Consider the following 26,286-nt stretch of genomic DNA (forward strand, 5'->3'; position numbering starts at 1 on the left):
TATCATTGGCGAAAATTGGCGCGAATATCGGCCCTTCATTGGCATTTAGGCAAATCGCAACTCTTTCCAAGCATGGCCCAACATTCCCGCCAAGATTGGGCCGATGTTCAGCCAATCTGAATGCCAAGAATGGCCCAAACATCACTGCCAATATAGGGCCCAATATGGCTCCAGTATGGCCGAATAGTGGCTCCAATATGGCCGAATAGTGGCTCCAATATGGCCGAATAGTGGCTCCAATATGGCCGAATAGTGGCCCCAATATGGCCGAATAGTGGCCTTTCGGATACCGGCATATCTTGGCTACCTCTAGGCATTTCCATTATTCTCCGAGACCAGTGCAGAATTATCGCATGCATTTAGAGGTCCCGTCCGTGGCTTTCAATACCGTGCGACTTCTAGCTGTATATATATGCAATTGGTTCGAACTCCCATTAAAATTTCAAAACTGCATGCAGTATTTTCATTGCATATGTATTTTGATTTGCAAACAATATTTCATGCACATTTTTTACTTAATGTCCAGCAGCTACCAAATGAATCAAGCAAACAGGAATTTCAGAAAAATGTTTTTTTATTTCTCATGTGCCCGTGGGGCAATAACCCATGTGGCAAGGGTGCTACGTGGGGTGGCTGGGCGTGACGAGGAGGCTGTGGGGGGGGCAGGGGAAGGGGCAGAGCTTGGGTGGAGGGTGGCTGGGCGTGAGGAGGAGGCTGTGGGGGGGGGGGGCAGAGCTTGGGTGGACCCCTGAGGGGGACAGGATGGCCATGCCTGGAGGGGTTGCAGGGCAGGAGGGTGAGGGCGCGCCTGGGCAGGGTGCTGACCCAGCACAGGGGTTAGCAGGTGGCGCTTGAGCGTGAGACTCAGGAGGCTCTAAAGTTTGGGCATAGCGCCTCTTTCGGCCGCCCCCTCGGTCGCACGCACCGGGCAGCCACCTGCCAATAAAACCCTGTGCTGCCAGGATGTCGACACCCTGCCTCTCGCAGATGGCATCTGTGCAAGGTGAGTGTGCATTAAGACCAAGAAATGCAACTTTTAAAACGATACACTTCCTGCAAGCATATGGAAATCCAAGTTCATGATTTGACACAGAAAAACCACACGTTACTGACACGCAAGGTATCCCAACAAACAACACAAGTACTGTACAGTAGTGAAATGCAAAAAAAATGAGCTATCATGAAGGCACTGCAGTCAACGTCAAAGTGGCCATTGCAGGGAAGTTCATGACAACGGATTACAATATGACAAATGGAAATGATTGGTTTGATTGAGGGCATCTGCTGCTTCTTTATGGAGTTTTATGACTAAGACCCCCAAACTAATCACATAAACACAGCAACAGAATATTCACCAGCTGTTATAAAAAATTACAGTAAGATACAGCAAGAAAATAGCTTGGAAAAACTTGTACATGTTTAAAAGCAGGAATCTCAATATTTCTAAATTAAAAGCTACAGCAATTCAAAATCAGGTATACCTGTTGCCACCCTGCACAGCTTTGTGCCAACGAATGGCCGTTTTCCTTTCCTCCCCCGCAGGCTGAATAGTCTCTGCACAGCCACCCCCATCACAGCACCCATGACATTCGCCGCCACCTCCTTTAAATTGTTTCCGCCTAGGCGGAGAAGCTGCTTCTTCTGAAAGGAAAAATTTGCAGTTGCCCAACGGTTATTTCACATGAAAAATCACATTCTATAACCACTTAACTTGTAGAACGCAATAGCAAAGACAACGGTGTGACTTCGAAAGTAATCGTAGTATACCTGCTACAACACAGCAGCAATTATAGTGTTTTTTTTACACCTCATGTGAAACACTTCTTACATTTTGACCACCGTAACAGCATCAAGAAGTTCAATATTAAATTGTTTAGCACTCGTAAGGGAATACTCCACGGTGATTCATGTCTTATGCATCACTACAGGGAAAATATGCAACTAAAATTAGCATCTATGGTTCTTGAAACTGTCCTGGTTGGAGTGGAGTACTGCACTTCAATTAATGAAAGGCATAAAAAGCAATAGCCAGGCAAAAGACTGATCAAAGCTGTCTCCTTAATTGGAAAACAACGAATAATGTAAAAAATTAGCTCCGAAACAGCACTCCCAGTCAATCGTCTCAAACCAATAATTAAAATAATTTGTGTGCCACCTTAACTCAGCCAAACTTTGTGAACAAAATACATACCAAAAAATAGACTTAACATTACACTACACTAGCTTCATGAGGCTCAATACTTTGATGGAATGTGCCACAAATAGTATAGTAGAGCATAACATAGTCCTGTGATTAAATAAATCAAGACAGCCTTAAAATATCTCTTGAAAGCATTGTTAGCAGCACAGATACAGTACTCTGTAATTCAAACTTCAAGGTAACAGAGATTTTCGTCTGAATCATCAGAGTTGCACCCTCATATATCCAAGCAGGTAAACCTTGCCTTAGTACCCCATCAGTATCAGTGAAGAACTTGCTCATGTGGCCAAGAATGTGCTATATGTCAATGACAGCATATAATTACTAATCAAAATGTTAATTACTCTTGTTAATTCTCGCCCTGTTTCCTTCGCACCTTTTCCATCAGCTGAAATTGTGCTATATACCCCGATACAGCTGTGCTGTCCGTGTTAATTTCTTTCCTTTGTACCATCTTGTGTGCTTTGTTGCAGAGGTCATGAACCCTATAGTTGATGCTTTTAAACGAATATGCCATGTGAACTACAAGCACTGAACTAGTAGGAAGCTAATGACAACAGGCCTGACCTACCACTAGCTGCCGTGAAAGCGGCAATGGGGATTAATTGCATAGTGCCTGCAGTCCGCTTATAGCCAAGGATCTTGATAAGGAGCACACGGCTGCGCTTGGGAGCTTATAAAGTGCATTAAATAGGGTCTATTTTGAAGAAACGTTCAATCCGATTTTAGAAGGAACAGAAACAATGCATTCCTTTCGAATGTAGAAGAAGCAAAAACAATTAAGGCACTTATTTCGAATAAAAAAGAAACAAATGTTAATTCTGTACGAGAGTTTGGATTTTTCACTGTAATACAGGAATTAGACTTAGTATAAAGTAATCTATGCAACTGTCATGTTCGGTATAAGTGGGCGCGACTGTTTCCGGAATTTTCAGTTGTAATAAAACAGACTATTAACAATGTCACAGTAACCCTACTATGTGCGGACTTTTCAAAATTCATCCATTCCCACTATATTAGCTGAAAACTTATACAAGAACAGCATGATTATGGCTTAGGCATGGCAAGCATCTACTTCTGGGGCTCAGATTTTTCAATAAATATCTCAACTATATACATTAAGCACCCCACAGACTACTGTAATAAAACATTGAATGAAAAATTAAATTACCAGGGCAGCTGCTACTCTGTCATCTCTGACAGCAGCTTCTGCCGCCTCAAAATCTTCAATACTGAAGGCTGGCAGCTGAGGGCACAGTGGCGGGAGGGAGCTCACAGGAGGAGACGGCGACCGTGTCCTCGGCTCTTGCCGAGCTTGCTCCAGCCGGCTCACCCTCTGCAGGATTTCCCGCTGCTGCTGCCGTATTTCTAGCAGCAGCCGCAGCACCTTGAGCATTGTCGCTGAAACGAGCAAGGTTTCCAGTGAGGGCAGGCTTTCACAGCAGATGTATATATTTACACCTCAAGGACGCAATATGAGCAATATACTGCATTTACACGCTTGCAAGTCGACCTATTGTTTTCAAATTTGAAAATCCGAAATGCGGGTGTTGGCTTGCAATCGAAAATCAGAGCATGGCACCATAAATAAAGGGGAGACAAACTAGCATCAGGGATGATGCGGTAAATGAAATTTTATGTTTGCTCCACAGCTCTGCCCAGAATTTTCTGCATGGTTCTTGAGAACGATTTTTCGTTTTCCTTTCTACTTTTAGCTGTATGCTCAGCACTCTTGGGAGTGTTGATAGTTGATGAAAGGGGCACTGTTCCAATTGCAGTGGAACTGCCACTCAGAACAGCAACGCTTGCAGGGAGTGCCGGTACCTGATGAAAACCTAAAAACAGCGCCATAAAGACAGACTAGAAGATGGGCGAGCGCTGTTTTTGGTTCTTCACTGATGCACCAGCTCACTCTGTTGTTGGTTCTTCTGCAGCTGACAAAAGAGCTGATGCCACGCACACAGTTTCTCTGTGGCTGTTTGATGCATGTAATGTCTCCTGGCTACATATTTTACCAGTTTGTAATGCGGTGCTTCATCAATTGTGCTCAGGGCCAAGTAATGGCGCGTTCACACTTGGTGGACATTCGGCAGAGAGAACGAGCGGAATCCGCTGCCGCGGCAGAGATTGCGCCGAAATACCAAGCGGTAAGCCTGATCGGTCCAGGACCGAATTCTGCCACCGGAAAAAAATCCGCCGAATCCCGTCAGCCAATAGGAAGGAGAGTACGAAGTTCGGCAACAAACATGGCGACGCCCTTCGGTGCGGGACGCCTCGTTTGGGACTGAATTCGTCGCTGTTACTGCCTGTTTGAGCGCGTTCAATGCCCATAAAAGCGCCAGCGCTCTTTCGCTTTGTCTCATCTCACCCATAAAAAAAGTGTGAGTGATAAATGTGTTCTTTTTTTATTTTAGGTGACGATCCTTTCCTTTTTTAAAAAGGCTTGAGAGTAACCACCAGATGGCGCCACTAGGCTAATCTTATGTATTTAAAAGCGACAATGCTAGAAATGGCGTAACGTCTGGCAAAATAGCTGCATTTAGCGTAAGTAAGCGTGCATACAGTTATTGTACGTAGACAGCATGGATTAACCTCTTGCCATATCTGTGTACGCCTTGAGCAGACGACACACAGACGATGAGCGCAGACGAGGTGGTTGGGAAGTGTGAACGATGCAGCTTTTTCGGTGGCAGAGGATTTCGCTTGCTCTCTCCGCCGAGTGTCCAAGAGTGAATGCCCCTTAAGCATTCGGTGCTTCTTCACGAATATGTTCAAGATGGCTGTCATCCTTCAGAGAACAACTGCGCACCTGGCCGCAAGTTTGACATATCAGGACGGGTAATGCAAATGTGGTGGATGCCTCGAGGGAACATATTTGTGGCTGTTCTACACGATGTCATGGTGAGGTTGTTTGTGAAGTGCGAGATTCTGCAGGATGATGAACTGCTGTGGAAGATTTCACTGGACGTCAGAACAATTAACACCCTGTGGGACTGCAGCATCGATGATGGTAATGTAAACCAACACTGGGCGTCAACATGCTCTGCATTAAGCTACTAAATTGCCATTGATTCCACCACAAGGCACAGCTGCTCTATCCCTTGCAGATCTATATATCAGAAATGCACCATGCACTGACAATGCCTTAGTTAAAAATAGCTGCTCTGAATACTGTTCCTTCTATGTACCACCAGTTTTCTATTCAGCTTGGTTGCCATTTTGATTGCCGTCACATCATGGCAAGGATGGAAACAGCCATAAGTGTATTCTTCCATTGTGACAACAGCTGCCAGTGGTAGTGAGAAAGCACAGCAGGCTGGGCACATAAAAAATATATGCACAAAAACTAGAGAAACTGTATAGAGTACAGTGACCACTTTGCAGTCCTGAGCCACAATCTGTAATGTTTGTTTTATTTCTATTGGTCCGTCTTTAAAAGGTTGTGGCTTTCTAGTGGCATAGGCCAAGGGAAACAACAATAACAGAACCAAAACCACAATCCAGAACCAAAAAAAGAAATTAAAGGAAACAAACTGCTACTCGCCGGGAAAACACACTGCAACTAGTTAGTAGGAATGAGATAGAGCTGTGGAAGTGTCAAGTAGCAAATTTTATCACCGCTTAGGTTCAGTACTTCTATTAAGAATTACTTGCAGCAGGCATATTTATACAAACAGTGGTCATTTTCAAAGCACACGTTTTGAAATATCCACCAACTAGGTCTCCTTTAAGGCAAAACAGAACTTCTACCAAGGCCTGTTTAGGCTCATACTTAAAAAAAATAGATTCTCATCCTATCCTCTCACTGCATTCTCGTCTTTTCAGGCTCTTCATATACAAGTAATGAAAGCGAAAAGCCTTACGATCGCTAGTTGCTTCCTCCACATCCTCAAGGTCACCTGCAGTGGAGGCCGAACCAGCCGGGCAGCCCGCAGTGCAATTTGCACCAGCTGGTGTGGCCGCCTCCATTGAGTGGCTGCTAAGCAGGGCTGAAGTTGGACACGAACATGAAGCATTAGTGTTGATGCAGGAAGAACGGAAAAATTACTCAGTATAACACAGGTAATGCTACACAGATAATGCCAAAATGCTACATCAGCACTTCTGCTGAAAGGATACATATATATACACCGTAACTGCCTCGTACAGAATTAGCATTAAGCATTTATGAGCTCCCATTCATTAAGACCATGCTTGTTCAGGGTGTCATCTCATTCTACCAGATTTAGTAATTTAAACTGCTCCTTTATTCTGGCGGACCCTCAAAAACACAAAAAGCCTTAACGAAGCTGTATGCTGCCCCAGCTGGTATCATGCTGCAAATTTGAAAGCACAAGAACAACTTGAATGAGAGAACCGCAGAGTTGAGTTGTATGCTACAGGTGGGATTAGCCTTGCTTATTCTGCTGGCAATTGATTACATTCTGATGAATTACAATTTTAAAATTCTCTCCTGCCTTTGGCAGTTACATTGTGCAAGTCAATGCTGACTATGACTTCACAGGTGGGCTGTTAATGAAAAATGTTTATAAACCCAGTTGTGAGCAGCGTTTGTCCCATCCAGTCCTCTTGTCCCTGTCTTCTGTGCACTTTTAAATTTTCAGTACAAAAACTATATTCTACCTTCCATCCTTTGCTTGAAAACAATGAAATGCTAAACTTCATGACTCAATTTTTACAGTACCTCACTACAATTGCTCTTCTCGGCAAACCTATCGTTGCAATGTTTTTTTAGGTGCCTTTTAAAATTGCCAGTCTCGCCAATGTAGACACTGTCACATACGGAACACGGGACGCCGTAAACAACGCCCGGGTACATTTTTCTCAGAAAGAACGTCTGACATCAATCACCGCATGCTTCGGTCTTCTGAGGGTACAGCGCATGCCTACACAGGTGTGACTGGTGATTTTAAAGGCACCAAAAAGAACATTGTAACAACGATAAAAACCAAGAAGTGATCTCTAAAGCTACCACCTAACACTGTATCAACTGGCCATGACATCGTCTAAGGATAGGGCACACGTGTTGACAACTGAAAGAATCTGTTCCGTTGCCTTCACCTCAAATTGTTCTTCAGCCCTTGAAAATAACTTCTCCCTCTTGAAAGGTTTTCAAGGACTCGCATGGACTCTGTGGTAAAGGGGTTTTTGCTATGCAGGAAAGCAGAATTAATGCAGTTTTGCAACAGGGTCTTAATTGAGCTCAAATTCATGAGTCACCCATATGCATTTTTTGCGATCAATAAAAAGCAGGCACGGCTAGAGGGTGGGTGTCCCCCCTTTCTCCTATGTGATATTACCATAAATTCACTAAGCCATAACTGAAACAATGCAAATCTAAAGGCTAAACACAGATAAAGGCTTACAGGGTGGTGATATCAGCCGGGGTGGCGATGGCAGCTGGGGTGGTGGCGACGGGAGCCGGGGTGGTGGCGATGGCAGCCGGGGTGGTGGCGATGGCAGCCGGGGTGGTGGCGATGGCAGCCGGACGTCAGGCCCATCCGGACCTTCATTGCCTAAAACAGAAAAATGCGTGCATATTTTGAATATGCATTAATTTTACTAATGTTTAAAAATTTAGGATTTTCCACTTACCAGAAATTGCAGAGCTTTCCACTGCAGAGCTCATCTCATATTTCTTAGCTTTTTTCTCTGCATTCTTGTATGATCCTGCAAAAGGTTAGAGATCAAACACCCAACTCAAGTGCAGTCCACACTAAAATTGCTGCTTCACATGAAAATAAGGCAAATATTTAATGCAACAATTCCTGGATATTACTTTTAATGCAATAATTCCTGGCTATTGCAAACACAAACACTTTACAGTAGGCATCTTGAAGCAGCCTGTGGGCTATGAAAGGAAATGTAGGGAAGGGATGTAGATTATCATGTGACCTTGGTGGCCAAGCACACAGCCTCTGTGGTAGCATCAGTGGCCTTTGCTGCATATGTGGTTTATTTCCTGCTAGGCTGGAAGGTGGTAAACGATAATGCAACTATATTGAATTATGAAACCAGCCAGGCACCAAAATTCTAGAATACAGACCTTATAAGTTTTTCCTGTGATTAGCTTCTAGCTTGCGCTGAAAGAACTTTTAACAACGGACTACTTTGTCGTGGAGGCATTCTGTGCAGTGGCCCTGAATGTGGGCAGTTTCACTGCGGTACCGTCGATGCCAAGAGGCACTGCTTATACAGGGTGGCCAGTTTTTCTAGCACAATAGCCCCACCATCCTTCAACAAATCTGTAGTTACCGCGTCCTACGCAGCTGCTTTCCCCTTTTTCATAGCTTCTAAAGCTTTCTTAACCTCGGTCTTCGTTACTGGCAGAACGTTTGATTGCTCTTCTCTACTGCCAATCTCATTGTCCTCACTACTCTGAATAATGTATAGGTCAGTATAGAACTGCTCTGCTACTTTGACAAACTTGTCCATATTAGTAATGACGTTGCCCCCTTAATTGTCCCTAAGCGCCTATATATCTGATCTCTGCCTACGCCTAATCTTCTTGTCACTGCTTCCAGGCTGCCACAGTTCTTTAAGAATGCTCGATTTTCTCCATATTATACTTCCTTATGTCGTATACTTTACGCCTGTTGATCATCTTTGATAGCTCTGCCAGTTCTATCTTGTCTGTTGGGTTGGAGGCTTTCACACTTTCTCATGTCTTAATCAAATCTTTCATCTGCTTGGATAGTTTACTGGTAAAGAACTTCTTCCCTGCACTCCTCCCCCTGAACTACTTCTTCACTGCACTCGGTAATATCTCTGAAATTTTATTGTTCACTGCGTCTACACTGAGGTTGTCTTCCTCGGTTAAAGCTGAATATGTGTTCTGTAGCGAAATCCTGAATTATTCTACCTCCCCTCTTACCGCTAATTTGTTGATGGACTTCTTTACTAGTCTTTTCCGTTCCCCCTTCAAGTCCAGACTAATTTGAGACCTTACCAATCTGTGGTCACTGCATCACACCTTTCTGATTACTTCCACATGCTGCACAATGCCAGGGTTAGAACACAGTTTGAAGTCAATTTTATTTTTAGTCTCCTCGTTAGGGCTTTTCGATGTCCACTTTCGGCTCTTCCGTTTTCTGAAGAAAGTATTCATGATTCTCAAGTTATTGCGTTCAGCGAACTCAATACCTACCTTCTGCTATTCCTAGTGCCAATGCCATATTCATCTACTGCCTGGTCTCCAGCCTGCTTTTTGCCAACATTGGCACTGAAGCCTCCCATTAGTACAGAATACTGCATTTTTACTTTCCCCATTGCCAATTCTACATTTCACAGAAGCTTTCCACTGCCTGGTCATTATGACTACATGCAGGCGATTAGGCCTGTGGGAAGACAGCTAGCCGTTCTCATGTGGGCTCTGCAAGAAACAGGCAAGCGTTGGCAAGGCTGACATATTCAGTTGATCTACTTAAATTAGGGCATGAGGCAGGCACTTGTGTGTGTTGAAAGCTCCCGCAACGCACACTGGTGACACACTAAGCTATCTGTGTATAAAAGACAAAATCTGTGTTAATTTTTTGTAAGGCTTTTAATGACTGATCACCAACCACGTGCAGTAATTTTGGTTTCAAAGCTGCCCCTGTCTTGTGCGCCCAATGCTTTTGCTTACTTAAAACTAACAGGTACATGCGCATGCATCGACTGACACCACAGCTTGTTGGTGCGCACTTTCAAATGATGCGGTAGACATCAGTGTATACACAGATCACTGCGTATTATTCGCCTAAAACCGCTAAATAATTTATACAGTTGACTCCCGATATTTTTAAGCCGCTTAATTGGAATTTCCAGTTAATTAGAAGTGAAGCATATTTTGGTCCCGTCAGTTTAGCATATAACCCTACAGAAGAAATCACTCGATAATTGAACATTATTATATAGACTGGGTTCCTGATAACTGCACTGTCATGGTGCAGCAAATGTTGCAATGCAGAGAGACATCCTCCTGTTTGTATGATTTCTCTGTGCTGCTTGCTGGCAGCAGAAAAATTTCATAATGATATCAGCAGCTCTTCTATCTCATTACTTTCAAGCAATTCGTGGAACAGCGTTGCAAATATATATTGTCACAGCAAAAGTGATGCAAGAAAGTACCAGTGGAGCCTTCAAGTGACAAAGCAAACCACCCGATTCTGTACACCTATCTTTCTTCGACTAGTTCACAGTGCCACTGCAATGTGGAGTCAAATTTCATGCACATTAGCAAAACATTGTAGTAGATAAGCTTGTTAGCATGAAATCCATTTGCAACAAAGGTCGATGACTGCCATAAAAATGGAACGGCTAAAACAGACATTTTGGGGTTTCCTTCGTTACAGCAAGGTTCAACTGAATATTTTTAAACATCAGCAATTATTCGCCAATTATAAGGCTCTGATTTCCAAATTCAAGAGCGCACACTGCCGCTCTTGAAGGCCTTCGAAATCACCACCAAGTTTCGTGCTGCTTCACTGTCTCAATACATTATACATGGCCCGCATGTCGCATTCAGTGCCCATCGGTTGCCAGGCGGCCATGCTGTGCTGAACCACTGCCAGACTGCCTCTAGCTTACCGCTGCCTCTGTTTGCTCACACAGAGTTGATTCCCGTCCATCCGCAGCTTCACTATGGTTTTGTGCATTATCCTCAGTGGCTCCAATCATAGCGACAGGTACAGGCACAAGAAGAAGCAGACTAACATGAACTTAGCACAAGAACTCCAAGATCCCAGAGCACAAAGAGCTGCAGGTTGTGGCTGGCTCGGACTAAGCAAGACAATTTGGACCCCAAGAGTCTCAATTTACAAGAGTACAGAGTGCACTTTGTGACAGATAAGAGGTTTGGGTCGTGAACTTAATGTCTGCAAAGCTATGGTGAGCAAGGACTACACCCTGAAGAAGTGAATGTTTTTGTTTCGAGTGAAGCCATCTGACTTGTTTGACAACCCAAACACAGACTGGGCCCTGCGTCACTGCATATACCTTGGCTACAGCACTAGGCAAAGTGGTTCATCACCACGGCCACAGCCAGCAACAACGGCAGAAAGGACAGCATGCTGAGGCCGAGCTTTAGGTATCGTAGACTCGTTGCAGACAGGATCCTCGACCAGCAGCTCGTGAAATATTTTTGTACCTCCAATGATTTGAGGTTTCCATTCTTTCTAATGTCACAAAGCTGGAAGAGTAAACTAGATAGTTCACGATCCCTGTGGGTCACTTCAGACCACATCATCATCTATCATTGCATCGTAACCCGGCCACACTATGTATGCATGCATATTGTCGCACATTTCCACCTTTTTTGTGCAGCGCACATGCACCGATCCAGCAAGTTCAAAGTATTAGCCTGCATTGAATAGCCAATTCCCCTGTGGAGGCAGCATCACGCCTGAAAGGATAAGGAAATAATCCAAAGCATCTAAGGAGCAGTCAGGCCACGCAAGGCGGACGGTCTGGGATCGAGTGGTTTGGCGGCATGGCCGCCAGCGCTTGATAGGAGCAGAAGTCACGTCACGAGCAAGCCATATATTGACTCAATTGCTGCTGCAGCTAACTGTGCAGCAACTAGTGTTCATCTCCTGAGTCGTAGACAATTGGTTTGAAAGTCACTGAAATGCCCATGTGATAGAGATATCTTTTCAATCACGAGCGATAAACTTGGACAAGAACAAAGCACAGTCAGTCCTAAATGTTTTCAAACCTGTAGAGTCCAGTGACCTGGAAAACTGGATATCACCATAAAACAAGGCATTGCAGTGTTTGAGATCACATGCGAATTTGGACTGGCAATCGCTTTTGATGCAGATGAAGCAATGATATCAGCTCACAAATGCATGTGTGCATCATTCATTAGCCTCCGAGTTTTGAAAAGATTAGTCACTTGACAGGCTAGCAAAAGGCGCCCGTGTGCTGTGAAGTGTTGGCGCACGTTAAAGCCGGTTAAAAAATCCGGGACCCTCCAATACAGCGCCCGTCACAGCCCATGCGTCGCTTCGGGATGCTAGACACCACAATTCACAATTGCACACATAGCGTTATCCCGGCAATAAAACCACTTACTGCATGTTGTGACGACAGCGACTGGGCAGCGGAACCACTCGCACCCTGGGGCGGATGGGTCCGCCTCCTCTCGAGCGAGGCGGATTACCTCCGCGGCTCGCCTTTTCGGCCAGTGGCAATGCTGCCAGTCGTGGGACAGCCACCCGACAGGGACGACAGCCAAGCTGTCGTCCTCCATCGGGAACTTCACGACCGCAAACGGTTTTGGTGGCATGCTGCAAGGAGTAAAGCGATGCAAACAAAGATTAGTGCGTAAACTGATTTTTCACAAGCTCTCTCGCCCTATTCTCATGTTCCTCTCGCACGAAGGTCTCGCGACACATCTCAGAAGCAATACAACGCAGCGTTAAGAAAATAAGTGCATGAAAAAGGCATACAATTGAAGGTGCACATGTCGGTCCGAACCCATGTGGCAAGCTAGCCTCCCACATGACTATAAAATAGTACAATTACAGAACAGGGCAACAAATGACGCCTCTCCCCTTATTGCTACTCATGACAGTAGGCTCATGAGGAAACAAAAGAAGCTACTAACAAAAAAGCGTAAATACTTACGCAAGTGGCGGGCTTGAAGATCACGGGAAAACACGATGTATACACAGCGACGACCGAACAAAGAAAGAGATGGCATCCGTCGGAGCGGTCGGACGGGCAGCAAGGGTTGCCAGATAGCTCCAAGCACAGGTAGCCAAGCTGGCCTCCGTAGTAGCCCAAATAAAGCCAAAAAACTTTGTTTTTGCATGGAAAACTCCTTAGCCATATTAAACTATTTTTCGCAAGTATATCTACATAATACTATTAGAAGTAGCGCAAGGCTTGCCTGCAAGCGAGTTCATGATTAAGCAAATGTGGTGTTTATCATAAACGTCGTGTTTTATTTTTTTCTCAAAGCATAGCAGTATCGGGAAAATAACAACACGCAAAAAACATCGCACAATAAACTCACTCAGTAATGATATGCATTCAGCAATGCATATAGGTACAGCTCACGACATTTTCACTAAACACAATAAAATAAATACACTACAATAAATTCCAAGACAAACTCTAGTACAGAGGTTGCGGCTAGACAAGATATAGCACAATAGACGGAAGTAGTCTAGAGAGGGATCTCAGGCATCGTGACCTGATTCGAAGGGGAAAAGTTTGGCCCATACATGGTCAGTGACTTTCAAATTCATCAGTATCATGCCTGACCATGGAGACGAACTTTCGTCGAGCCCTAGCATATATGTGTTCCCATTGATGTCTGAGCTGGCATTATCTTTGTTGTCCCTACCGTCATCAAACGCAGCCACCGAACAAATGTTCAGCCAGGTCTCGTTCACTATAAAACCTACCTGCGAAATAGAATGTAGATCTATAACAAGACTTTGCAAGCGCTCCTCCATGTACGTGAAGTTTGGTATGGCCGGGAATGGAGGCTGCTAGGATTTTAAACCGGCCAAGAATTTTTGTCCCGTCTCAGCCCTAAGACTTAGCTGAGCATTTGTTTGACGGCTGCGTTTGATGACGGCAGTGACAACAAAGAGAGTGCCAGCTCAGACATCAATGGGAAAGTCCGTCTGGAGGCATGATATACTGATGAATTTGAAAGTCACTGACCATGTCCAGGTTACGATAGACGTTTCTGAACCCATACGTACGGCTCATCATCTCGACATGCGCGGTCATGTGACCTTCAACTTCATCAGCGGGAACGTCTATCGGCTTTCCAACATTTTTTGCATTTATCACGCAGAACCGGGTATTGTCTGACAGATCGTCAACTTTCGTTTGAGCACGCGATTGTCAGATTCGATTGCATAAATTGACTTTGTTGCTACGAAATCACCGAATGGACAATAGACAAAACCGATGGAGTTCGGGTCGGCGCCGGTCACTCAGAAGCTTTAGGTTCGCAGTAATGCCTCTTCAGCTCACATTTAATGCAGGAAAAAAAAGAAGAAACGCTGCGGCACCTATCCAGCAGGAAACGTTTGTCAGAGCAAAAGAATTGGCGTAGTTACCGTACGGTAGAGCTAAAGCTCGCCGGACAGGGGCCGGGGTCTTCCACCGAAGCCCTTGTTCATTCGCTCAAATTAATTTCACCGATTACAAATCCAACAAAAGGCAAATTTTGATCATCGGTGTATATTTCCATATGTATTCTTTCTGCGTAGCAGCGTTCTCTACTTTTCAATGCACCGATTAAAGCGGCCTTCCAGTATAGCCAATTTATTCACAATTAATCGCAAGGCAGGTGCTATGCTGAGCCAACTTGACGCACACAAGCCGTTAGGTGTATGCGGGAAGATAAGATGTCTAGCACGGCCGCCATCACCTCGGACTATATTACGAATAATCAGCGGCGTCACATGAGGCCGGCGTACGTTTCTCCGTACTCATGCTGCCGTTTTGGAGTACCTGTGCTTCATTTGAAAGCCTGACGTAAAGGATTCTAGTACATTATATGAAAAGCAGTCAATGTGGGGGTAGCCCACGCACTTTAGGACCACGCTAGAACCACGCATTTTGTGCCTTGAGTTTTGTGTAAAGGCTGTTGGGCTGATGCCCCGTCTGTCCCGAGGCCCACACAATATTTCACGACAAGTTTTCTACCAGCTATCAGCGCTTAAATAGAGAAAATAGCCTCGATCTGCATCGATCACTGGCACAAAGCCGAGAAAGGCTGTAAACAAATCACAAAAAAATATAAATTACAGACAGTGACTACATTTGCTCCGGCAACTACAGTAGAGTGTAGCTCTCACTGGAGTGGATGGATGAGCGAGTCAAGGAGGCTATATGACCTGAACAGTTATTAGCGAGTGGTGGTAAATATGGAGGTGCGGCACGACCGTATTTTAGACGCATTCTACTAAGACGTGCCGCTGCGGCCACTTATTTTCTCCGTGAATTAAAAATAAAAACAACTCAACTATTTTTTTTATTTACTAAATATAGTGACCTAATATAATACCGAATAATTCGCAACCGGAGGTCTTTTTTATGCACAGTGTTAACGCCTTTTTGTGATGTTTGTGCTTTTGTGCGCTGCGAGTATCTTCATTGTTAGGCCTCTTTTCGTTTTTAACTGTAGCTCTGAGCGGTTAGGTTTGTTGATTGTTCGTCACTCTGATCTTTAGCGCTCCGTCATGAGCATGGAGACGGAGGTCATGAGCAAGTGGCGGAGGTACCGTATCATCGAAAAAGAGTACAGGGAACTTTTAGGAGAGCTCGGTATCCGACGGCCCCCGTCTACGCATCTGAAATCCTCCGGAAGCAAGAGAACGGGCGGCGAAGCGGCCTTGGACGTCGTCAGCGCCCCTCCACTCCCGCTACCGTCCGGAGCAAGCAAACGGCCGAATAGCGAAGCCTACGCAAGCGGCGCTTGCGCTAGTGGCAGCGGACGAGCTACTTCGTCGCTACCTGCAGACCCGTCGATGCCATCTGTTCAGAGCGAGCTCAACGAGCAGGCTTATGTGTCCGAGAGTTGCGCTGAAAGCCTTTCTAGCGAGCATACCGCTACCTCGTGCGACTCAAGCGATGAGACCTCGTCCACGAACAGCCTTACTGCTGAGAACGTGGAAATGGGCCAGCCTCGTGAGGAGTCTCCTGAGCTTTGTTATCGCCATCTCTCGACAGCGCAGGAGTTAGCTAGCATAGCTAGCAAGCACAATTTGACGCACGCCTGCATCAACGATTTGCTGGACTTCTGCCGTCGGCGTGGGATTGTAGAGCTCCCGAAAGATGCAAGGACCATCATGCAGACGGAGCGGAAAGCTAATTTAGAACACGGCGACTCGTTTGTGCATTTTGGCCTTGCTGAGGGAATTCAGCATGCTGTTGGCCAAGGACCAGCGCCTGAGAATGTCGAGCTGCACGCAAATATTGATGGGCTGCCTCTGCATAGGAGTAGCCAGACTGCACTCTGGCCAATTCTGTGCAGAGTAATTAACATCAAGAAATCTGAACCATTTATGGTCAGTGCGTACTGCGGTGCAGGGAAACCTCCGTGCCTCCAGGAATACCTCAGGCCTTTCATTGATGAAGTGCGCAACCTTAGTTGCAACGGACTGATGGTGAAAGGGGTGCACGTCAATGTGTGCTTAAAAGCCGTGATCTGTGACGCTCCAGCAAGGAGTTTCGTGAAGGCAATCACTGGCCACACAGGCTATCATGCCTGTGAACGTTGCAGCCAAAAAGGGCACTATCTGGAAAACAGGATGACTTTCCCTGACCTGCATGCACCACAGCGAACAGACTCCTCTTTTCGTTCGCAAGAGGATCGGCGCCATCACACTGGTGTTTCACCATTTACATCTCTGAACGTAGATATGGTGAAATGCTTTCCTACAGAGTATATGCATTTAGTCTGTTTGGGGGTTATGCGGCGGCTCCTTAGGAATTGGATATGCAAGGGGCACGCTGCCAGGCTGAGCCGGGCTGACAGGAGTGCACTCAACGACAAGCTGCGAGAAGCAGCAACTGCATTTCCAAAGTACTTTCAGAGGAAACCAAGGGGCACCGAAGAACTCGACAGATGGAAGGCCACAGAGTTCAGGACTTTTTTACTATACCTGGGGCCTGTTCTCCTGAAATCCATCCTGCCTGATGAGCTTTATAAGCATTTTTTATATTTGCATGTATCTGTTAGGGTACTTGCCTCTCCTCAGCATCACAGAGACCTCAACCAGTTTGCTCACGACCTGCTGCGGTACTTTGTGCAAGAATTTGGCAGACTGTACGGACAAAAACAACTCGTGTACAATGTGCACACCCTTGCACACTTGGCAGAGCAATGCCTGGAGCATGGCACTGTCGATGAGTTCAGTGCATTTCCATTTGAAAGTTACCTAGGAAAGGTAAAGAAGAGACTGCGGACGACAAATAAGCCTCTGGCGCAACTCAGCCGACGAATGTCAGAGGTGAGGGCGTGCACACCGCTCTCTACAGGACAAGTGGGTGGTGACGTGAAAGTCGGTGACTGCTTTCTGGTGGATAACTGCGCTGTAGTCATTGTTGATCTCCTGGGGGGCAATGCCAAAGCTGGCATCTTGCCAAATGGCAGAGAGTTTTTTAGAGTCCCAATTGACTCTTCAAGGATGGACGTGCGTCGCTACAGTGCTCTTGGTCAAGAAACCAAAATCTGGCCCATTTCGTACATCAAGAATAAAGTTCGATGTATAAAGCTTCAGTACAAGAGGGGGCATGTCGTTTTCCCTTTGCTTCACCTTCAGTGAGGCTTTACATTTCTGTGGTGCCTGAAGGATTATGTGCCTCTATTAAGATAGCTGCAGATTGCAGCATCTTGCTTGAAGTGTTAATTGGTGCTGAAGACAGCAACTTCTACATCACCATCCTTTGCATGGTTTGCATTTGGTTGTATGGGGCTTAACATCCCATAGCGACTCAGGCTATGACAGACGCCATAGTTGAGGGGTCCAGAAATTTCGACCGCCATGCAGTTCTTTAACATGCACTGACATCGCACTGTACAAAGGCCTCTATAGTATTCAATGCTCATCAAAATGTGACTGCTGCAGCCCGGATGGAATCTGAATCTTTCAAGTCGGCAGCCAAGCACCATAACCACTGAGCCACCGTTGCATACTAGATCTGCATTGAAGCACTTGGAATTTCATCTTTTGGGGAACATCAACTTTGAAGCTATAATGGCCCTCTTCAGGGCCACCCAAATTTACTGGCAGGATCGTTGCTGCGCCTCCAGAAACTCCAGAACCCTCTTGTTCCCGTGAGCGCCTGCCTGTTTAATGAGTAGTAACAGTCAATCAGCATTATATAATCGTGTCATTCATGCTCCTGTTATTACCCCTATTTATGTAACCCCCCCCCTCACACAATACTCCATGCTTGGAGCCTGTGAGGCAACGTGAATAAATAAATAATAAATAAATAAATAAAAAAGTATACTCTCAACTTGTTAGTATATAACAGACTGCAGAGTAGTGGGCAAAGAAAGATATTGAGAATGCAAGGCTGAATTAACACGCATTTATGTTAAATGTTAGGTAAGACTAGTGCATGCAGCTTAACTGCTTGTAAGTGATGCATTACTGACATGATTACAAAAAAGATAATATGGAAATTTAACTTGACAAACCTAGAGTTCAAACATCATAGGAGAGAAGGGATGCTCACTCACCTCTGGAAGTCACTTCATGGCACGGAAAGTTGTTGCATCGAATAATAAGTTTGAAATGACCTGCTTCTAAGCAGTGCACCACTTCTTAGTGTCCACCAGCAAAAACGGATTTCTGTCACTATGTAGTGAAGTGGCATCTGCTGTGATAAGCGCCCTTAATTGTTTGTGTCCCCTGCAGCTCTTTTCTCATGCCACCTAATTTCGGGCTGCTAAGATGAGCCTATAAAACTGCACACTTAACTTTCGTAAATGCAGTTTCACCCATGTTGTAAATATGCTGAGGATGAAGTGCATCAACACTTGGTACGAGCCACACCAGAAAGTAGATCTGTTTCTAGGAAGGAGCTCCCTTCAAACACTTGTTTCAATGCAGTCTTTGAATTACGTCACTTAATTAGCACGAGACACACCATATTTTCAGCACTTTAATTTAACATGACTATATATTGCTTTAAAAAGAAATTGAATAATCTAGCTGTGTAACCATATATATGTCTGCTCATGACATGAGGCTTGGGCTATTTATACTGAATAAAAGTACCATACAGCATCAGGTTTGTAGCAAAAAATTCGAAGCTGCTGCTACTTTAAGGGATGCCAAGGACAAATCTGATGGATTACTGCTGTCTGAAAACAAAAAAGATACTTACACATCATAACGCTTTAAAAGGGAAGTTGCAAAAATTTAGATACATTTGCTGTCATCATTAGAGATTTTTGCAAGAAAAGTGTAGTTAAAAAGACGGGTTCTTTCACTGGATCTGTGGTGATGCGCCATTCAATTATAAATGGTAGTTAGCAGTTTTTTTCCTATTGTTATGAATTGAGAGAGGACAAAAATTTAAAATTATGATTTTATCTGCAAGAACTAACAACACAGAAAGCAAGAGCCTTGGAATCGATTATAAGAAAGCAATAGGTTGAAGTCATATCCTCCATGCCCCTTTAAAGCTGGTGCTTCTGCCGTACGTGTTGTTTTCATTTCGCCAAAAGGAGGCACACAGAGGTGCCATATTCTTCTTTGTCCTTAATGACTGAACTGGATCCACCGTTTGTGGGCATAAAAGGGGCCAAGTGTGTTTCCAGTCCAGCCCTTTACATGCATTTTATGCAGTGGTAAACTGGCTGCATGGTGGCTGGTCGACAATTAATGGTTTGTTAGTTGTCAAACTCCTGGCAATAGTCTTATAAGCCTGAGAATAATTTCCATTTACACTTATAGCTTGATTAGAGTTGCAGTCTAGGCAAGTTGGTAGACAATCACACTTCTTCGAAACATGAAAAAAAAAACTTGCACATAAAGCCTACTCACAGTTAACTGGTTATTGCAACGAGAAACTTGGTGAAGAAGGAACCGAGTATGTGAAACACTTGCCTTTGCAGCCAAGCATTACAAAAAAAGATAAATACATAAGAATAGAAGAAAAGTTACTTTGATCTCACTCGCTTAATGCATGAGCAGTCAAGGAATTTCTGAATCTGAGAGTGCAGTGGGAATTAAGGGGCTTTTATGCTTGTGCTGCCTACTTTTGAGACATGAAATGCCTTAGCTCTTTCATGAACTTTGTTTGTGCTTAAAGATGAGTTATTGTTCCTGAGAGCACTCGCATAGCAATTTTTCATTCATCAAATTTTTTCTGGGCTCATTAATCCTAGGGTTGAAAGATCAGGCTTTTAGGTTTCTTCTTTGATAGCATTTTTGCTGCAGTAAAAACTGAGAGTGCACTTCCTTCTGCATACAGGTATGCCTATACCGTCATTTTTTTCACACTGCAAAAAGTTAGAGAGCTCATTGTGTATTTTCTACCATTTATCTTGAGAACGCAGGAAATGGCTTTGTGTTGTTGGAGTTAATGTGGTAGTGTAACTTGCTTTTACACCAGAATTTCTTGGTCGTGAGATGATCGACGGTCCTATGGACACCCGTTCAGGTTATTGAGATTACTTGAACTATTGCAACAGGAAACGATAGGTTATGCTACTAGCTCATGTCATTAATAATACATATTGTTTTGCTTTCTCCTTGATCTTTTTATCCCCTCACCCCTTTCCCCGGCCCCTGGTTAACCTATCTTCCTTTCCTCCTCCTCGTCCTCCTCGATTTGCTTTGCATATTTGTTGTAGTTCTTTTCCAGAAAACTGAAAACTTCAGGGGTACGTTTCTTTATTCAAACATGTGCAGCCTTCATACCTGCCTAACACGTACCATCCCGATCTAATTTAGGCGCTGGTCATTGAAAAAAACAAAAACAGTACCAGCATCCCACTACAACAACAATCCATTTATTATTTGATTATGTTCCAATGATTGCAACATTCCATGAACGAGAATTTAGTAAAGAGAAGAGGGGCACAAAAGACAAGCCAAAATAAGACTGAAGAAAAGTTTGTGGACATGCAATTCTAGCCTGCCAAGAGCAAGTGCAAATAGTAGCTGGCCTTTGCCATGATGTATATCTATAGGGTCACCTCGCTCTGTAAAGTTTAGCACATTCTGAAGTAGGCTTGGGTTGACTATTTAATTAAGGATGTTTGAATGAAGGATCTTTTATGTGTATTGAAAGTGAAAAATAAAGAGAATATCGTGGTGAAGGCATTCTCGTACTATAATTTTGCATCTAGAAATAGTGTGACTTCACTCTTGCATTTAAAGTTGAGGAATTAGTACAACAGTGAATATTTGGCACAGCACTAAAGTTAAATACAGCCTTGAAGTGTGGTGCATGGCCTAAGTGAAGAATTGTGCAGCTCAAGAGAAATTTATTGTCATTGCCATACATATTATGCCTAGTGGAAGAAAAAGGGTCGTACCATATCAGTTGCGTGCAACTATAGCCTGGTCTTATGCTAGTCCAAATTGCTACTCTCTATATTTGCAGTTTTCAATAGCTCGTTTCCGTAGCTGTCTGTCACCTTCAGCCACTTCAGGAAATCAATATCTGTTCTGTGTATAAGATAGTGTATATCCTTATTTAATTATTGTGCTGTCGTATTTGGACTATGCGGTTATTACAAGCATATTTGTTCCTGACCATTGCAGAAGCAGTAAATTGTACAGAAATGGAGAAAGGTAATTAAAGTACTTTAAATCTGATATATCGTAGATGTTAGTACTTTGGAGTATGTAACTCCTCCAACCCTATAGCACAAAGGCTGAGGTCTGTGAAGCATAAAGCCATGTGATGAGATATCCAAACTGTATAAGTAATTAGATTGCAGGATAATTTTATTTATGACAGCAGTGTTCTGTGAATGTCAGTGACAATGCAATCAGCATCATGCTGTATTGCGTGAACTGGTACTATACCTAACTGACTATACTAATGCGTGAAGTAACAATTTTGTATTGCACAGGCCAATAAAAGATATGAAAAATACGAAATGCTCTCAACTCTATACTCCTAAATTTTCTCCCATACTGCTGATGTTGTATATATTTCATTGCAATAGCAACAGTTCGTTTGGTGTGAACAGTCACATGCAAGCCTTTGCAAGTATGTCGACACTGGCGCAATAGTAGGCAGAGTGGCTAAATTTTGCTCTTGGGCATACACATTTGATATAGTCGTGCACCTCCATGGCTTTATGCTGTGTAACCCACAACATAAGGTATTGCATTTGCTTTGCTGAACAAATGTCAGTGAAAGGCTCAGCAATAACCACTGATGTGTTTACTTAGATAATGAAATATAATAGCATTGCTTTACTTTGCTATACTTTTTGAGTAACTATATATACATCAGAATTGTGAATGATAACAGCTATTTATAATCCGCTAGCAAATTTGGAATGTTTCAACGAGAGAAAGGTGAAAGATGAATATGCATATGTATATATATATTGTTGCGCACAGCGATGAACGGGACGACATCGGTTTTAAGAAGCCGTCTCGTCCTTTTCCTTTCCAATTTCATGGTGTCTCATCACAGGTCGATCGTGTAAATTTCCCGTGTGCGCTGGTACAGTGCGAGCTGCTTCGATGCGTGAACTATAGTGTTTTTAAGAGAGATCTATTTTAAGGAGAAAGCCTTTAATGGGTCATCATTGTCCGTCCTGCCGCGAAATCTGTCCCACTATAGAAGTCAATAAATAAATGACAACTCGCTAAAAAAAAAAAACTTTTTGTGCACGGCGGGATTCGAACCAACATCCTTGAGTTCAGCAGCCGAGCATACTACCCACTACACTACTTCTTTCCAACACGGAATCGGTTCTACTTCTCAAATATATATTTTCTTGATTATTCTGTGCCTACACTAATATATGACGCCGGAGAGTGCGGAAAGGCGCCGAATCAGACGGATATGCCTCCCAAACACCCTCCAATGTCTCCAGAATAATATTCAAAATAATTGTGTACTTAACATCTTAACCACACATCAGTGACACAAGCAGTAACACCGCGCTACCTTGCTCTGTTGTACATATTTGGGCTGAATACTAATATTTAGTTCTGCCTGCCAGCCTGCCTGCCTGTCGTCTGTCGTCTGTCGTCTGTCGTCTGTCGTCTGTCGTCTGTCGTCTGTCGTCTGTCGTCTGTCGTCTGTCGTCTGTCGTCTGTCGTCTGTCGTCTGTCGTCTGTCTGTCTGTCTGTCTGTCTGTCTGTCTGTCTGTCTGTCTGTCTGTCTGTCTGTCTGTCTGTCTGTCTGTCTGTCTGTCTGTCTGTCTGTCTGTTGCTGCAAGGAAGAAAGAAAGGAAAGTGGACAGGCCTGCCCACTGGCTCAAGCCGAGCCACAATCGCTACCACGTGCAGATAGAAGTCGACAGGATAGCAAAGACGCGCTAAAGACAAGGCCGATCCCGGAGGTAGTGCAATACCGGGCCAACCGGTGGCGGGAGTGAAGCATCCTTCAAACTCTCCGCCACCTTTCCAAAAATAAGTCCAACTTCCAACCTACCTAGAAGCAACCGCCAAGACCGAGATCAAATCCTGCAACTTCGTGTGCAGTGACAGAGTGCTCTTACCAGCCGGGGGTGAAAAAATGGTATGTTTTCACGCCCGTTACAAACAACAGCAAGCTTACAAAGGCAAGAGCAATTATCTTTTTTTTTCTATGGCTTGTTTAGCAGGTTTCCTCACCACTTTACTTTACTGAGCGCTTTGACTTTATATAGTGACTTTATTTTCGTGCAACTGTCTTTTCTCCTTCATCTTTTTCTCCCCTCACCCCTTTCCCCCCGTGCAGGGTAGCAAAGCAGCTATTCGTCTGGTTAACATCCCTGCCTTTCCTCCTCCTCTCATCCTCACCACTTCATCACATTATGCCATATAGTGCATTAAGAAAAGCCAATAACACGTGGCTGATTCATGATATGCCAGTTGGCCACACCATTGAAGAGTCTAAACATGAACTGGCTTGCATTGGAGTAAAAAGGGAGCAGACTCCACTCTAGCGTACCGAGTTTTACGGGCAGGTGTGCTGTCCCAGTTTCGATGTAGATTTCGATCACAAAATGCACGAAATGCTGACTCTTGGCAATTGGGTGTATTCCCACAGCTAAGCATAGTAACCTCATGCAGTTACCAAAGGTATTCGGCTTTTAAATATGGAGCCGGAGGCTTTGAGGTTAGTATATACAGGATATTGAGACCTGTGTTCAAATCTTCGTAAGTGCTGAAACTTCGCATGTTTTGAAGAGGGAATTTGTTCCCGTTTCGAATCACGAGTAGTCGGTATTTTTAGTAGAATAAAAAAACATACCAGCATCTGATCTGCATCACAAAGAAATATGCCGGGCAGAATCGTCACAATGTCTACTTCTCTCGTTTCTATGTGCTCCCGATTTCCTTACTTTGCTTAAATTCCTCGACAGCGCAAGTGCCGAGATTTAGCAGTCAAGCAGAAGCAACAATTGGAAACAAAGTATTTCGAGTCATTGCGGTCCATCACATTCCAGTTCTTTTTGTTCTCAATGAAAGAGAATGTGTAGCAATATAGGTAGACTGAAATCTTTGGAATACTTTCCATGAGAACGCGTTCAAGAGAAACGTGAGTGCCCGACTGTAATAGCTCCCTCTACCCGGCCGGCTCTCTGGTTCCTCCTTTCATATTCTGCATCTTATCAGGCCAGTGACTTAGCGTTTGGAATATAAAGGTTCCAGTACATTAATACATCATGTGCAGATTTTTCACATTATAAAGTTTCCTCCCGACTGTTGCGTGACCGTTCGCTTTCCGATAATTGTTAATGATTTTGTCCGTCTCTTACTGAAGATGTTGAAACCAAAGTCCTAACATTGTTTGTGCGCCTCAATTACCATGTTTTGAGTCATAACGGGAATATATGAGGACCCCATATAAACTGCATGATTGTTCAACGAGAGAGAAATTTTTCCTGTGGACTGTTGGCATATGCATTCCACAAAAACGTGTGAATGGGGCAAATTCCTGTCCAGGGGCGAAAACTGACTTTCCCAGATTGTAAAACAATGGGACTGCTGTCGTTTTCTAACCTATTCCTTCTTGTTCAAAAAACGTAAAACTCAGTACTTTAAAAAACTGCACATTCATTAGTGGGACGTTCTTGCGGGATAGTTGGATCATGGTTTTAGAAATGTTAAAATTGTGCCAAAGACGAGGACAAACGCAACAAAGATCCACAAACTGCGCACGTGATGTTTTGTGCGTTCTTGGTTGCCTATGTCCTCGTATTTTGCGCAGTTTTAATCTTTCGGCACATTCATAAGGACTTTTTTCAAGAAAGAAGGTTTCAGGGGCCCTTCCGGTTGTTTTAACCTTGCTCTGTTGTACATATTTGGGCTGAATACTAATATTTAGTTCTGCCTGCCTGCCTGCCTGTCGTCTGTCGTCTGTCGTCTACCGTCTGCCGTCTGTCGTCTGTCGTCAGTCGTCTGTCGGCAGTCGTCTGTCGTCTGTCGGCAGTCGGCAGTCGGCAGTCGGCAGTCGGCAGTCGTCTGTCGTCTGTCGTCTGTCGTCTGTCGTCTGTCGTCTGTCGTCTGTCGTCTGTCTGTCTGTCTGTCTGTCGTCTGTCTGTCTGTCTGTCTGTCTGTCTGTGTCTGTCTGTCTGTCTGTTGCTGCAAGGAAGAAAGGAAGGAAAGTGGACAGGCCTGCCCACTGGCTCAAGCCGAGCCACAATCGCTACCACGTGCAGATAGAAGTCGACAGGATAGCCAAGACGCGCTAAAGACAAGGCCGATCCCGGTGGTAGTGCAATACCGGGCCAACCGGTGGCGGGAGTGAAGCATCATTCAAACTCTCCGCCACCTTTAAAAAATAGGTCCAACTTCCAACCTACCTAGATGCAACCGCCAAGGCCGAGATCAAATCCTGCGACTTCGTGTGCAGTGACAGAGTGCTCTTACCAGCCGCGGGTGAAAAAATGGTTATGTTTTCACGCCCGTTACAAACAACAGCAAGCTTACAAAGGCAAGAGCAAATATCTTTTTTTTCTATGGCTTGTTTAGCAGGTTTCCTCACCACTTTACTTTACTGAGCGCTTTGACTTTACATAGTGACTTTATTTTCGTGCAACTGTCTTTTCTCCTTCATCTTTTTCTCCCCTCACCCCTTTCCCCCCGTGCAGGGTAGCAAAGGAGCTATTCGTCTGGTTAACATCCCTGCCTTTCCTCCTCCTCCTCACCACTTCATCACATTATGCCATATAGTGCATTAAGAAAAGCCAATAACACGTGGCTGATTCATGATATGCCAGTTGGCCACACCATTGAAGAGTCTAAACATGAACTGGCTTGCATTGGAGTAAAAAGGGAGCAGACTCCACTCTAGCGTACTGAGTTTTAGGGGCAGGTGTGCTGTCCCAGTTTCGATGTAGATTTCGATCACAAAATGCACGAAATGCTGACTCTTGGCAATTGGACGTATTCCAGCAGCTAAGCATAGTAACCTCATGCAGTTACCAAAGG

The 26,286-nt window shown here is 44.3% G+C and overlaps 2 protein-coding genes across 2 annotated transcripts; one reads left to right on the plus strand and one right to left on the minus strand.

Moving 5' to 3' along the window:
• Positions 1 to 490: 490 nt before the first annotated feature.
• LOC144121305 (uncharacterized) lies at positions 491 to 13,377 on the minus strand. The gene is made up of 8 exons (XM_077654451.1): positions 12,809 to 13,377; positions 12,254 to 12,468; positions 7,796 to 7,870; positions 7,567 to 7,716; positions 6,064 to 6,189; positions 3,372 to 3,601; positions 1,482 to 1,641; positions 491 to 994 (listed from the first exon to the last, which is right to left on the minus strand). Exons 2-8 carry the CDS (start codon positions 12,465 to 12,467, stop codon positions 621 to 623), a joined length of 1,329 nt encoding a protein of 442 aa, XP_077510577.1. The 5' UTR covers position 12,468; positions 12,809 to 13,377; the 3' UTR covers positions 491 to 620.
• Positions 13,378 to 15,483: 2,106 nt separating this feature from the next.
• Positions 15,484 to 17,600, plus strand: LOC144121306 (uncharacterized). Its single transcript, XM_077654452.1, has one exon. The coding sequence runs from the start codon at positions 15,679 to 15,681 to the stop codon at positions 17,476 to 17,478; it is 1,800 nt and encodes a 599-aa protein (XP_077510578.1). The 5' UTR covers positions 15,484 to 15,678; the 3' UTR covers positions 17,479 to 17,600.
• The last annotated feature ends 8,686 nt before the right edge of the window (positions 17,601 to 26,286 follow it).

Source organism: Amblyomma americanum, chromosome 2 (genome assembly GCF_052857255.1).
Source record: "Amblyomma americanum isolate KBUSLIRL-KWMA chromosome 2, ASM5285725v1, whole genome shotgun sequence".
Lineage (NCBI taxonomy): Eukaryota > Metazoa > Arthropoda > Arachnida > Ixodida > Ixodidae > Amblyomma > Amblyomma americanum.

Excerpts from the sequence above, each read along its gene's own strand:
- LOC144121305 (XM_077654451.1), bottom strand. The coding sequence starts at position 12,467 with ATGCCACCAAAACCGTTTGCGGTCGTGAAGTTCCCGATGGAGGACGAC. Across the intron at positions 7,871-12,253 it reads CGCTGTCGTCACAACATGCA|GATCATACAAGAATGCAGAG; the intron begins GTAAGTGGTTTT and ends AACCTTTTGCAG. Across the intron at positions 1,642-3,371 it reads ACAGAGTAGCAGCTGCCCTG|AAGAAGCAGCTTCTCCGCCT; the intron begins GTAATTTAATTT and ends TTTTCCTTTCAG.
- LOC144121306 (XM_077654452.1), top strand. The coding sequence starts at position 15,679 with ATGCCATCTGTTCAGAGCGAGCTCAACGAGCAGGCTTATGTGTCCGAG.